We start from the raw sequence: 14,503 nt of genomic DNA on the forward strand, positions 1-14,503 counted from the left end.
GCATTGCAAGCTCATCCGCCGCAGTGTCATTGTGCCCTTCTTGATCCTCTATCACCTTTCTTTCCTCCACCCATGCACACCCTTACCATCGTGCTCCAGTTCATCTCTGCCTCTCCATTCTCTTGCACCCTCTGTCCTCTTTTACTCTCTCTTTTCCTCCCTCATAGCCACTAATCCATCGTCGTCTTGTATGCTGTAGACCACACTTTGCGTAGTCGTGATCCTCCGTCGTCATGGTCTTCTGTGCAGTCACAGCTGCAATCGCCCTCCACACAGTTTGCAGCTGCCATCATCCTCCATGCAGTTCCTACCCGCCGACGATACCATCCCTGACTCCATTTCTGTTCTCATAATATTAGATATAACATTAACTCATTATCTTGTATATTTTGGTATTTTTATGGAATATGCACACATACTATTTGCTAGTTTTCCTCGGTGAATGGAGGAGGAGCTCAACTTTTTATTTTCATGGATTTTAATAAGCAAGTATGTGACTCTTTCTCTTTCAAAGTTATAGTTCGATTGCTCTATTTTTATTTTGAAATTAGTGTATATTGAATTGTACCATTGATGGTATAGTTATGAGTTTATCAAAAGATTATGCTTAATGTAATCTTTTTTCCTGACTCTGTTAGTGTTGAAGTGATGCATCCCTGTGTTATTGGTTACCGTTGTATTTTTGTAATATTTTGTTCTTGTTCATAGGTGTTATAATGAATATACAGTGAAGCCCTAATGAAATTAGCATGAATAATATTTATTGTAACTTGTGGTTGACAAAGTTTTTCCACTTAGGCTAAAAGGTAGCATTAATCAAAAGTTCTTTTACCTACCAAAGTTTTATAAAGTTAATTGTTAATTCTTCACAGCATCTTCTTTATTTATGATATATTAGTATTTCAGAAAGGTAAGTTTCAAAGTATTCATGATTCACATATCTCATATAATAAGAATATTGCTCTTGATTGCTAGATCAGAGGCATATGTCCATAGACTATCTTGTTGCTATCATTATTAGGTACCATAATTTTTGGAGAATTCATTCATTTTTTATCCTACTTTTTCCCCTTTTTATCACCAAAACTGGCTAGTTTTACTTGCAATTTTTTTCACTCATTCTTATGTACATTCCTTAATTAGACAATGCAATAGTTGTTCATCATTATTTAACATGCAATATCTATAGAATAACTTCCTGAATTCACTCTCTTGGTTCTCTTGTATCTTCTATTTGTACTAAATCACTAATATACATCCTCATTGTATTGTGCTGGTTTCTTATCTAAATTATTGTAGTTGCACCATCCTCAGTGCACTATTTCACTAAGTTTGAATAGGTTATAGCCGAAGTTATTGACTGGTTGTGTCTGGGTTTATTTTGTTTCTCTTTGGTTGGTATATGTAAATTAGAAGAGAGAAAGAATGTCATATATTGTTGAATATAAATTTGTACTAGTTGATTGGTGTAGTGACTTAAGTAAATTTTACTTCATCACCGCATAAAGTTGGTGTCACTAATTGCCAAATGCCAACTACGATGGAGGAAAAAAAAGAAGTATTGATCTTAATTCCTTATTATTGATGTGTTCTCAGATATAGAGAGCTACAAAGAAAAGTACATGAAGCTCAAATATTAGTTGAAGAGTAGGAGGAGATGGTGCAAAATTTGGACTAGAGAGAAATCGAGTTTATGAGGCTTCAAAGAAGTAAAGTTGGAGTTGATAATTTTGAGAAATTAATAGTAATTGACAAATGTGCTTTTGGTGAGGTACATAATAAATATTTTAGATCATGTTATATTATAAACTTTGGATTCTTTTCATATATAGTATCTAATGATTTGTTAAGATGATTTAATTTTATTTTGTTATCAGTGAATCATTTTTGTACAGTCACCCTAGGCCAATTGTGCATTACCATTTAATAGAAATGTTCAACTCTAATAATAATTGTCTCAATAGAAGGATTAGTGAATATGATTTGTCGATAGTGTAAATGCATCAAATTTAACCTCTTGTTATAAAATCTAGCACCTTTATGTTATGTTCTTTACTTTTTTTGAAAATTGTAGGTAAGGGTATCTCATGCTAAAGGCACAGGAGATGTTTTGGCCATGAAGAAGTCAAAGAAATAAAAAATGCTTAGCCAAGGATAGGTATTGCAATAAAGAAGTGAAATTCGTAAATCATTAATGCTTTTACAAAATTTTCTATGGCAGAGTTTTAAAGTCCATATCAATAATGCTAAATCAAAAACTGTTATTTATTAATAGTTTAAAGTACTGAATTTGATTTGTGTCTTCTATTTTTCTTACTTCATATGAACATCTAAACCTGTGTTTTGTTTTTCCATTGGCATGTAAAAAACCCACCAACTGTAACTGCAACTGTAGGACCTTGACAAAAGGTAACAATTTTTGTTTGGCTTAGACTTTATTGAGATCCTTAGTAAGGGGCTTGCTTGCTAATTTTTTCATGGCATAAATGTTTGTGTGGGTGCATGAGCAAAGAGAAAATATAAAATTTACATCCTTGTGGTTTTATCATTTCTTATGGATATTTTGTTAATAATTCATGTGATAAAGAAATAGAAGTAATCTTTATAAGCAGTTTAGCTATTACAGCTACTTGTAGTGGTATGATGGATGGGGTATTATGCCTGTTATAGTTGAAAAAAATACGAAGGTGGCAGCTGCACTAGTACAGTTAATAAAAGTGCAATAGGTGGCCTATCTATTAGCGATGGTGGAAGATTTGATTCATCTACTTTACTGGCTAACTCTTGTGTCTTTCATCTTGTTTCCAGGCTAATAGAAAACATCTTCGCTGCTGCTTGGTTTCTTCTTTCTTGGTTTGATCTTTCCTCTGCCTGCTTTCAATTAATTAATGTGTCTTATTCTTCTTTGCCGTTAATTTTTTTCTTGCTAATTTTCTTCAAGTTCTGATAAAAAATTCATGTGTCATCTTCTGTTAATTCTCTTTGGTTGGTAACACAATTCCTTATCATTTGTTTTCTACGTTCTTCTTTCTGTTTTCCTCCTTTAAAGTATGACGGTTGGCGTGTAAGAACCGGAATAATCGTTTTAATAAAATAATAATTTAATGGCCCAAAATAGGTACAAAATATAAAAGAAATATTCTTTTTAAAATATAAAGGTGAAATTCAAATTCAATGAATTTTTCTGAGTTGGAAAATATATCTTTTGTGAAAGATTTTTGTAAAACTGTGTACTGGTGCTTAAACCGGCAGTATCGGCTCTAATCTATTCGGTACTGTATTTTGAGAAAAATAAGATTTTGAAAATTGGATTTAGTATTATGAAAGGACAAAAATAATTTAGAATATAAAATCGGGCACTAATCTTAAAGGTTTTGGCCTAAAGTGGGCCAAACGGACAAAAAATACTAACGGGTTAGACCGGATCCAAACTGGACCCCAAGGCCCAACATATATAAGGCTATTTAATGAGCATTCAGCTCATTTCTCCCCAAAGAAAGAGTGAGGGTTCGAGCATGAGAGAAGAAGAGGGGGTACTGTTCACCTTCTTTTTCATTTGGCCATATCTTGAGCTACGGAGCTCCGATTGACGAGTCATTTGTGGTCACGCAAAGCTCTGATTTAGCTCTTCATTTTTAACTAAGTTTTTCTGGTAAGAAATCAAAACTAAAGCTTCAATTTCCTACCCTAACTTTTGTGCATTTTTTGTTATAGTTTTTTAATAGATTTTATGATTTTGTTTATTTAGGGGTGATTTAGCATTGGAATATTGTTAGGTTTTATCCCTAATATCGTTGGATAAGGTAAGTCTCTTCAAACTCTTGTGGTTTAATGTTTTAAGTTAGCCCTAGTGATTTTTTTGTATGTTATATGATGTTAGATTGAGGTTTGATGTTGTTGGAGTGAGCTTGATGGTTTTGGAGCCTTGAGTTTGAGCTTGGTGTTTTGAGTTGCATGAGAATCGGCCAAGGTATGGTTTCGGTTTCCTCTATGTAATATGTAATGTTTCGTGAAACTTAGGCTAGTGACCTTTAAGATAGGATTGAATGAAGTGGTTGTATGATTTATTGTATATAATTATATGTTTGATGATGATGATAATGATGATATGTAGTTTTTAAAATGCATGGTATATAAATTATGATGAAGGTTGAGTGAGTTGTATGTGGGGGAGTATGAATATGAGGATAACTTGATGAGTATTGGTGTTGATTTTGATTGATGATGACTATGAGTATTGTTAATAATAAGTGTTGAAGGAATTGATAAGTTAGGATATTAAAGGTTGGATGTTGTATAGTTGAATAATGATGGGATTTAGGAGCTTTGATGTGATTTAGGTTAAATTTAGATATTGATGCTTGTGATGATTTTAATGAATTAAGATTATAATTATTGATGTTGGAATGACTAATGATAACAATGTGAAATATAATGAATTATGTTGATGAAGAGTTAAATTGTGTAAGATTGAAAAATTGAATGAAATAGGGTTGGATTGATAGAGGAAGTCATTTGGTAAGTGGGGAGACATATGGTTGTGATTGTGGACATGAATGGTAAGAATTGATGTGCAATAGAATGTTTATGAAATGGTTTTTGTTAGGAGTTTGGAAAATTTGAGAACCTTGCTGATTTTGTGAAAATTTTGTTTTACCGAACTTTGATAGATCATAACTCGAGTCTCAATTTTTGGAATTGATTGAAATTTACTTTAAATTAAAGAAGATTCAAAGAGCTTTAAATTGATATAAAGTTTGAGAAAAATGGATGTCTGTAGAGGAAGTTATGAACGTTTAAAGTTTGGGGTTTAAAATTGAAATTCTGCATATTTGAAAATTTTCTAACTCTGGTGAGGGTTGCATACGCGACACAGAGCACGCGACGCGGTCATTCCATTCGGGTTGGACATCTCGCGTACGTGGGCATTGCATGCGTACGCGAACTATCAGAATTTTGACCCTTGCGTATGCGAACTGTAACATGCGTCAAAGAGCTTTAAATTAATATAAAGTTTGAGAAAAATGGATTTTTGTAGAGGAAGTTATGAACGTTTCAAGTTTGAGGTTTAAAACTGAAATTCTGCAGATTTGAAAATTTTCTTAAGTCTGGTAAGGTTGCATATGCAACACAGTACACGCGACGCGGTCATTTCATTCGGGTTGGGCATCTCACGTACGTAGGGGTTTTAAGATGAGTAAAAATTTTTAAGAGTAAAATACAAAAATAAATTTATTTAGAATAAAATTAATGTAATTAAGTGTAATTTACTTATATGTGATTAAAAAATAATTGAATAACTATGTACAACAGTGTTATCAGAATCGGACCGGATCGACTGGTTCGATCCCCAAACCATGGTAGAAGCTCCTGTCCAAATTACTCCAAATATGAGTGACGCGGGATTCGAACCCAGGGAAGCCAGCAATCACGCCCCCATCTTACCACTGCACTAGCATGCATCTCAATATAATAAATGACAAAAGTTAAATATATAATAAACTATAACTGAATTTTTATGTTTTTTTTATCCTTTTAAATATGGATTCACATAGTAACAACACATATTAATATATTGATATTGATTATGTTATGTTTTATTTTTTTCTTGTTCATTAAATTGAGAAAGTATTTTGTACTAGTGACTAATTTATTATCTACCATAAATTATATATAAGAATTGATATTTGATTGTTATTAATATATTTTTGAAAATATGTATTTAATTTTTAATTTTATTTCTATAATAGTATAATAAATATAAATTAATTAATAAATTATTGAAAATTAAAAATTATAGTTATTTTAATATAAAAAAAAATATCTATAATAGAGTAAAAATAATAAAATATTTATTGTTCTTATTCCATATTATTTTAAAATAGCTTGAAATTATTAAAATGTTAGTAAAAATATGTATTTTAAATTTTAATTTTAAATTTTTAACTATTTTTTATTTTTATTTACATAGGACCGAGTTAACCGGTTCAACCAGTGACCCACCGGTTGATCAGTGACCTAGTGACCCAGTAATGTGACCGGTTCGATCACCGATTCGGTTCTGACAACTATGATGTACAGTAAAAAATTGATACTATTGAAGGATAAAATTAAAATTTATTTCTATGTATCATTTTGTCCCCAACGTATTCGTCTTATTTAAGTCCCTAACGTTTTAAAATCGTCTCAATTTTGTCCTGCCGTCAATTCAATGAACAGATTCCTAACGGCAGGACAATATTGAGTCAAAATTTGAAACGTTAGGGACTTAAATAGGACGATTAAAACGTTAAGGACAACTTTGAGACTTATCCCAAACGTTGGAAACAAAAACGATACTTTACTCTAAAATAAATTACTATCTTATTATACTATTTTAAAAAAATTTGATATCTCTTATATATATATATATATATAAAAGTTGGTTTTATATTTCCTATGGCACTATCTAATAATAAAAAATATCAATTGAAACAAAAATTGAAACTAAAATTAGTTTTACACCAAACAAATCAATTAATTAATATCAAAATTTATTAATGTAAACAATTTTTTAACAAATAATTTACTAATAAAATAATAAATAAATATTAAAATTAAAAAAATTTAAAACAAAAAATCTACTTTCTTGTAAACATTTTTAAGTTTTTATGTATTCTTTTAATTTTTATTATCGATACTTTCATAATTAATTATCAATTTAAAAAATTATTTTCATAACAAAATTATTTTTTTAAACGAAAAAATGAAGGTAAAAAATAAATAAATTTAACAAATACATATTAATTAGGAGAATACGTATTCAATACTAAGTAAAATAAAAAAATTTAATAAATACATATTTTAATTCTAATTAGAGTTTTTTTAATTATCTTGTCTATATACTCAAAAATATAAAAAAAATAAGTCTAAAAAAATTGAAAGAGTCAAATGAAATAAAAAATAAAAAACTTCACCTTTTCAAGAGATACAAGTATAAATTGGAGGTAAATAATGAATATCCTAATAACAAGAGGGGCAGAAAAATGAATAGAAAATAAAAAAAGAAGATTAAAGTACGGTACATTGGATCAATGTAGCTTGAAAAAAATATATAAAAACGGATAGGAGAGATTCGAGTTTCGAACCTTTATTCCAAAACAAAAAAATACCTTGTTTTGATTTGAAAACATTTTCAAAAATTAAAACTAAAGACTAAAAACTTGAAAATAGCATTTTTAATTTTGTTCATTTTTTTTTAAATGTTTTCGTTAAAAATATTTTTAAACTGATTTTCATATCTTATTTTTATTTTTATCAAAAATTAACCCAAAAAAAGGCTTAAACCAATCGGCCCTTTAGTTTAGTTTTGAAATTTTCCTACAATGTTTGAAAGATTCTAACTCAAATGCATATTGATATTGCATCGTCGAAGCCTGAAGGCTAAAGCATAAAACTTAGAACAAATTAAAGAAACCTAATCAAAAAATCTAAAACAAAAAAGCAACCATCCATAACAAGATCCATTATCATCAGTATTCATCACATACACATTCACATTCACAAATCAAATAAAATCCTCAGCTTTGGACATGGTGGATAGCCTGGATGGCTTAATTTCACGAGAGACATTGGGACGAGAACTACTCCGAGACCGAGGCTTGCGCAGTATAAGAAAATTGTTCTTCACCGTAAACTCATCAATAGTTCCATTCTTCAACATTGAGTTCTTGATCGCAGTCTTCAGAAGTAACATATTGTTGCTAGTGTACAATGGTTGTAATGTTCTTGCTGATGGTAACAATGGCGGTGTTCCTATTGTACGTCGTTGACGAAGGTTTAGGTTAAGATTAGGAATAGGGTTAGGATTAAGATTCCAATGATAATTGTAGTCGTGAGCTGGATGTGATTTGAATATTTTACGTCTTTGAAGATGTGATGGTTGATTCATCTGCACTCACAGTTAAAGAATTAAGAGGAGAAATTGATATAATTATTAATGGCACACAAAAAAAACTGCAACTACCTTTGAATTTATTCTTCTCTTATTCATACCCCTTTGACGCGATGTTTGTAGAAGAGAGATAATTTTTTATCTTTTGATTCAAATTGTTTACATAATAATAAATCTTTTATCCAATTTTTATGATACTAGTTTTAAGATGATATAATGCTTTTGAGTAGATTTTTATTTCTAGTTATCTAATCGTCAAGAAATTGGTTTGTTAAAAAAGATATTGTTAGTTATATATGATTTGTTAGTTAAAATTATTACACTTAATAAGTCTTTAATTTGATTTTAAAGTCATTTGATGAGATTTAAGATAAGATAAGGTTATCTAATTGACCAATTGTATGTTCAAATATTTAATTTGAAATGCATAAAGATGAACAGAGATTAAACAGAGTGTTTGTATACAAGTTATTAATTCAAATAGCACTACGGGAAAGTGTCGGTTTAACAATAAAATCTTAGATTATAGGATAGGATAATATGCGGCTGCTTGTTTTTATCTTTTGAATTGGTCATTTAACAATTTTGAATAGATTAAACTGAACTTGAATACCTTTAATAAAGTCATATTTTGAATAGATTGGATTGGATTAACCTTCATATTTAGTATTCGACTTTTATAATACTAGTTTAATTTTAAGATGATATATATAATGTTTAATCATGTCAGGTGTTTATTAAATTAATCACCAAAATTAATTAATTATTAGTATAAAATTAGAGTTCTGCAAATCTTTTAATGCAGCAAAGGTATATTCAAAATCTAATAGTTTGTATTATTGTTGACTTAAATGTAATTTAGAACACTTAATGATGATTATCATTTGTGATGAGTAATATCTTTTGTTTAGTTAAAATTTATTTATTTATTTATTTATTTTTGCGATGTAACATGATATGTTTATCATTTATATGTGTTTTGATTTTCTTTAATTATAAGTTTTGATGTTTGAATTTTTTTTAAACTTTTAATATTAACTTATAGATAAATTATTATATAAAATTTTAAAATTTTAAATTTTATTAGTCTAAAAATTATTGAATTTAAATATTTAAAATCATATATTAAATTTTATTAATTTTATTTTATATTTAATTAAACCAGTTAAATTACGGTTCAATTTCAATTGGACCATTGAATTAGTCACTCTATTAGTCTATTGACCAATTTAGTTTTCGCAACTTTGTATAAAATAAATGTTGAAATATAAAATACATATTAAAAATAAGTTAAACAACATATATATTTATATACAAATAATGACAGCTAATTTTGGTACACAAATAACATTTTTTACAACTTTTTTATTAGACTTTTGATTTCTATTTATCTATTCGTCACAAAATTGGTTAATTAAAAAAGATATTGTTGGTTAGATATATTTTGTTAGTTAAAAGTTTAAAATGACACACTTTTCAAGTTTTTAATTTGATTCTAGAGTCATTTGATGGGATTTGAGATAAGAAGGTAATCTAATTGTGTGTGTTTTAAAATTTGATTTGAAATGATATGAGAAGAAGAACTATGTCTATCATGCAAAGTTTATACATATCGTTAATTCAAATGGCATTACGAGGGTTTAAATTTCATTACAATTTTGATTAGACTAAATTGAATTTAAATACCTTTAGTAAAATATGAATCATATTTTAATTAGATTGGATTGGATTAAATTTCATTCTGAACAAAGTACACATATTGGATCAGATCCAAACAGTAAAACATCATAAAAATATAATTTCTGAAATTATAAAATGTACGCTTTTAATTATACTAATGTTATTATAATTTGTTAAATAATGTATTTAACTTATTAATATTTTGTAAATATAAGTTTTATTTATTTTATTTATCTATTTTATTAAATTAAAATTATTTTATATTCTAATGTCGCAAATTTATAATTTTATATGCTAAAAATCGAATAAATTGATCTAACTAAACTTCAAATTAAATTTTGAATCAAATTGAATAGAATTTAAAAATTAAATCAAGCTAATCTATAAACCAAACCACAGACAACCCTGGTATGTAAATTTAAAGTAGGTTGAGCCGTTGAGTACTTGAGTTTTGATTCATGAGCAAACCAAGCTCAATACTCAACATTAATCATTTGAATTGTGATCCATAACAAGTTAACAACCCACATTATTATTTTTCTTATTAGACACCTTAACTTGCAAGTACCATTTACTCTTGAGAATCAACCTAACCCAGCCCTGCCACTATCAATAATAATAAAGAGAACATTTGTTAAAATTAAAAATAAAATTCCCAAGAAACAATCTAAACCAAATTATTTAATATGAATCAAACCTGTACCTTACAAAAGAAAAAAAACAATGATAAAAGTAGTCCTTAATGTACTAGCGTTGATCTTAAAGGTTTGGCATGAATAACCAAATATAATTATAGAAGCATTTTCATGCTTTCTTCTGTTTCTTCTCCTGTGTAGCTTCTGGTGGGGGGAAGATGGCGCGGAAAAACCATGCGGCAAATATTGCTCCGGCGAAGGGCCAGATCCAGTATACATAGAATTGATCCCATGTGTTGTGCCAGTTATTTAGGTATGCCCAACCAAACGCCTGCGATGACATTAGAAAAGATCAGAATCAAAATTTAGGTTCTTATACATCCGACTCTGGTAAAGCCGACATTAACAGAATAACAGTCGTCAACGGAGAAACTGACGAAAAAAAAAAACTCTGCAAAGTAATTTGCAAATAAAATTCTACCCTGACATTTACCTCCTAACCAAACACAACCTGAAACGTAAATCCAAGGGCGATTTTGCACATATCAAACCTTTCTTGTGTGAGAAAGGTTGATATTACATATTAAGTTACTCTGTCAACTTAACATTTCAGTGATGCACCTAGCGTTACCATTCCGATTAATATTTCCACTACGTCGCTAACTTTATATTTAAGACATTCCTACCAAATAACTTCATTGCCTTCCCTTGTAAGATCGCTCATCGTCCACAACAAATTTAATTAGCTTTGTGATCAGTTGGCGTTTTACAACTGAACATATATTGCTATCACGCAAGAAATAAAGTGATAGAAGTACAACAACAACAAAGTCTTATCCCACTAAGTGGAAGCCTCGTATACGAGGCCGCCCTTTAAACAAACAACCAATATCACCTTGATTCTTTTTTTTTCAAGGAATGATTGCGCCAAACAAGCATTAAATATGATTCGAAGATATTATGAACAAAATGCTCTATATAAAATATACGATGGTTTTATATATATATATATATATATTCCATTTGAAAACAAGAATATCACTTTGCAAAAGAAAGACAGAGAGCTTGACATTGACATATGGTAAGGCAGAAGCTAATGCCTTCTACTTTACAAGTTTAATGAAGCCTAAAATTTGTGTTTGTGTTTCTTTTTTTAAATCTTAAATGGCTTGTCTATTTTGTGTCCCATGGTATTTGGGTACCCCAAAAAATATCTTTAAATTGAACACATACAGATACACGGTCGTGTCGGTCAATGCAGAATGTCCAACATGTATGAGTGGATAAGGCAACAAAACCAACAATAAATCGTTACAAGACAAATTTTAACCAACATATAAGATATAACATTGAATTTTGTCTTGATCCAAGGATGGTGAGAAATAGATAATCATGTCATGTAGAAAGCAAAAAGGAAGTTCATATGTAATTGATTTTATGACCTCAATGGCATTTTAGTTTTCACTCATGAAAATTGATCATTTGTATATGTAAGTTTGTTGACTATTTCACACAAAAGACAAAAATGAATGGGAATGCATGAATACAAGTTCCAAAAGGAATTGATGCCATATAGAATAGCACAATAAGGAAGGAACAAGGAGGAAGGGAATTCTATTAGCATCTAATAAGACGGATAAATACCATAGCTGCATAAAATTAGGGGAAGAAATTAAGGAAACATTTGCAAGCAAGAGGTAAGAATTCAATTACAGAATGCTCATAAGAACAAGAAATCCTTGCAGTAGGTATTAAAAAAAAGTTAAGTCTACGAAGTTTCAAACTTTTAAGTGCAGATCAGAAAACTACTGAAATGAAAAATAAGAAAAAAGAAATAATGATAATTCAGATTTGCCATGGCAGGGGAGTGGATCCTTCTCAATTGAAAAAAAAAATACAGTTGACCATATCAAGTGATGATTTCAACAATTGATTGGATAATTTTGTGTGATCCATGTTAGAGCCAACCTTATTAATTAACTACAGAAATTCACACTTGATGTGATCTAGTAAAATTTCCAGTTGACATTATCCATTCCCGGTAGCCTACGGGGTAACATGATACATAGCTCACTAAATTGATGCAAGTTATATAAAATTCATACACAAAAGAGAAAAGACAACGTTAAACGCAGCAAAAACAAAAGGGTAGCTCACTTACATTGGCAGGATTCATGGATGGACCGGTGTAAGCCGATCCAACCATGACTAGTGCGACAGTCGACATGGCGAGCAACCAAGTCTTGAGCAAGTCACTACGAGGGCCCTTGAGGATTATGTAGAGCACAGCAAAAGTGATCACAAAAGTCAACACTCCCTCAACAACAGCACCGGTGTGCAGATCCACTTTCAATGAAGGGCCTCCCATCATGTGTTTGTATTTTGAAGGAATTATCTCCATAATTGCCAAAGCTCCACCAGCAGCACCAAGAGCCTGTGGAAAATTCAACATGGACGCACCAATCCAAAGCTCATAAGTCAAAAACATTCATCCAACACTCATTAGTTAATTCACCTTGCTCCATTGAAAAACTCACACCAATATATTCAAAGGCAAAAAGGAGCTCAATAAACATGGATCAAACTTCATGCACTCCTTAATTCACATTGATCCATAAAAAATTTGCACCCATAAAGCATTTAAACTTCAGACACTTAAACACAACCAAGAAACTAAAAGGAAAATTAGCCATATTAGTCAAATTAGTCGTGAAAGATAAGACATTCTTCAAATTCACCCCTGAAAGGATTTTTCAATCAAATTGGTCCTTCAAAGATTACGAATTAATCATATTTGTCCTCCAATCACTCTATTAACAATGTTTTTCAAAAATTAATGTTGTAAAACGTTAAGATAACATATATAATACGTGTTATGTCTAATTGGATATTGACTATATTTATAAAAATTTATTAATTTAGTTGATAGATTTTCGTAAATATATTTAATCAAAGTATTGAACATATTATGTGTCATGTATGCTATCAGTTAATATTTTACATCATCAATCGTTCACGAAATTGTAAGTGGAGTAACTAAAGGACATATATGATTAATTTATAATTTCTGAAGGAACAATTTGATTGAAAAAATCTTTGAGGACAAATTTGAAGAACAAATTTGAAGAAGGCTTTCAGGTTCCAGGGACTAATTTGACTATCAACTCATACTTTAGAAAAGCGAACACACAAAGGGAACCCAGAAAGGCAAAAAAGCAAAAGAGAGCAAAAAATAGAAAAAAGGTAATTTAAAAAAGCATCAGATAGCAACAACCCCAGAAAAGAAAAGAAAAAGACCCTTTTGGCGAGAAAATAAAAGGAAAACCTGGGCAGGGAAGCGCAGAGCCATGGAGAAGAGTGAGTCAGAGCCAAGACCAATAGCATAGAACGCAGCAGTGCCAGTGGGATTGAAGCTGGCACCACCCAAGGCATTGCCAATGATGGTGAACACAAAGACAAGTACGAAAACAAGGAAAGTTGTGACAAGGAATGAAGGGTAAGGGAAGCCATTGTAATGGAGGTGCCGAATGTCAAGAAATCTTGTTATGGAGCTTGAAGCTATCCCCAACATGGAGGAACAGAACACCCACATGAAAGTCAACACCCCATCACCAATTGCAGCCTTTATAGCACGGACCATGTTTTGTTCACCCTTTTTCTATTCCTTTGATCTCCGAAATCGAAAAAAAACCTGCAAAGGTTGTTCCTTTTTAATGTTTGACTTGGTTGGGTTTTCACTCACTCACTCACATGTCCCTCTCTGTGATTGGAACCACTGATGAGAACGATAAATGGATGCAAGCACGGAGAGAGAGAAAGAGTGAGAGTATCTTTGTGTGAATCGAATTGGGATTAAGAAAGGAGCATGGATCTTTCGTGGTATGATATTTGAGAATGAAGAAGAAGATAATGAGAGCGAAGTGATTCACCTAACACATCAACCGGCAAATATTGGGAGGGTAGAGAGAAAAAGGGGATAAGCGCTAGCGCACATGCCTAGATTAGGAGGATCTTTAGCTACTACGTTATTACTTGTTCTTTTTCTTAATTGAGTTTACTTAATCCCTTAAAACTCATTTTTTAAAATTATTTTCTTTTTTAAATAACATAAATATAGAAATTGTATGAAAAAAAATCAGAAATTCTTTTAGATATCTTAGGGAAAAAATATATGACTTTTTATGAAAATACAGTAATTTTTAATAAAATTCTAAATATTATGCATTTTTGAATTTTCTTTTTCTTTTTGTATTTT

General features: G+C 30.3%; 1 protein-coding gene and 1 long non-coding RNA gene across 2 annotated transcripts; one reads left to right on the plus strand and one right to left on the minus strand.

The window, feature by feature from the left end:
- Positions 1-1,630: 1,630 nt before the first annotated feature.
- LOC110276385 (uncharacterized) lies at positions 1,631-2,871 on the plus strand. Its single transcript, XR_008010526.1, has 4 exons — positions 1,631-1,771; positions 2,075-2,158; positions 2,396-2,409; positions 2,809-2,871. It is a non-coding gene; the product is annotated as an uncharacterized LOC110276385 (long non-coding RNA).
- A 7,410-nt stretch (positions 2,872-10,281) lies between these two features.
- Positions 10,282-14,257, minus strand: LOC107470260 (aquaporin SIP1-2). Its single transcript, XM_016089657.3, has 3 exons — positions 13,574-14,257; positions 12,410-12,682; positions 10,282-10,579 (listed from the first exon to the last, which is right to left on the minus strand). The coding sequence occupies exons 1-3, from the start codon at positions 13,886-13,888 to the stop codon at positions 10,418-10,420; spliced, it is 750 nt and encodes a 249-aa protein (XP_015945143.1). The 5' UTR covers positions 13,889-14,257; the 3' UTR covers positions 10,282-10,417.
- Between the last annotated feature and the right edge of the window lie 246 nt (positions 14,258-14,503).

Source organism: Arachis duranensis, chromosome 6 (genome assembly GCF_000817695.3).
Source record: "Arachis duranensis cultivar V14167 chromosome 6, aradu.V14167.gnm2.J7QH, whole genome shotgun sequence".
Classification (NCBI taxonomy): Eukaryota; Viridiplantae; Streptophyta; class Magnoliopsida; order Fabales; family Fabaceae; genus Arachis; species Arachis duranensis.

Bases quoted from the DNA above. Each gene is read 5' to 3' on its own strand.
- LOC107470260 (XM_016089657.3), bottom strand. From the start codon at position 13,888: ATGGTCCGTGCTATAAAGGCTGCAATTGGTGATGGGGTGTTGACTTTC. The intron at 12,683-13,573 runs GTTTTCCTTTTA...AATTTTCCACAG, and splicing joins CTCTGCGCTTCCCTGCCCAG to GCTCTTGGTGCTGCTGGTGG. The intron at 10,580-12,409 runs GTAAGTGAGCTA...ATGTCATCGCAG, and splicing joins CATCCATGAATCCTGCCAAT to GCGTTTGGTTGGGCATACCT.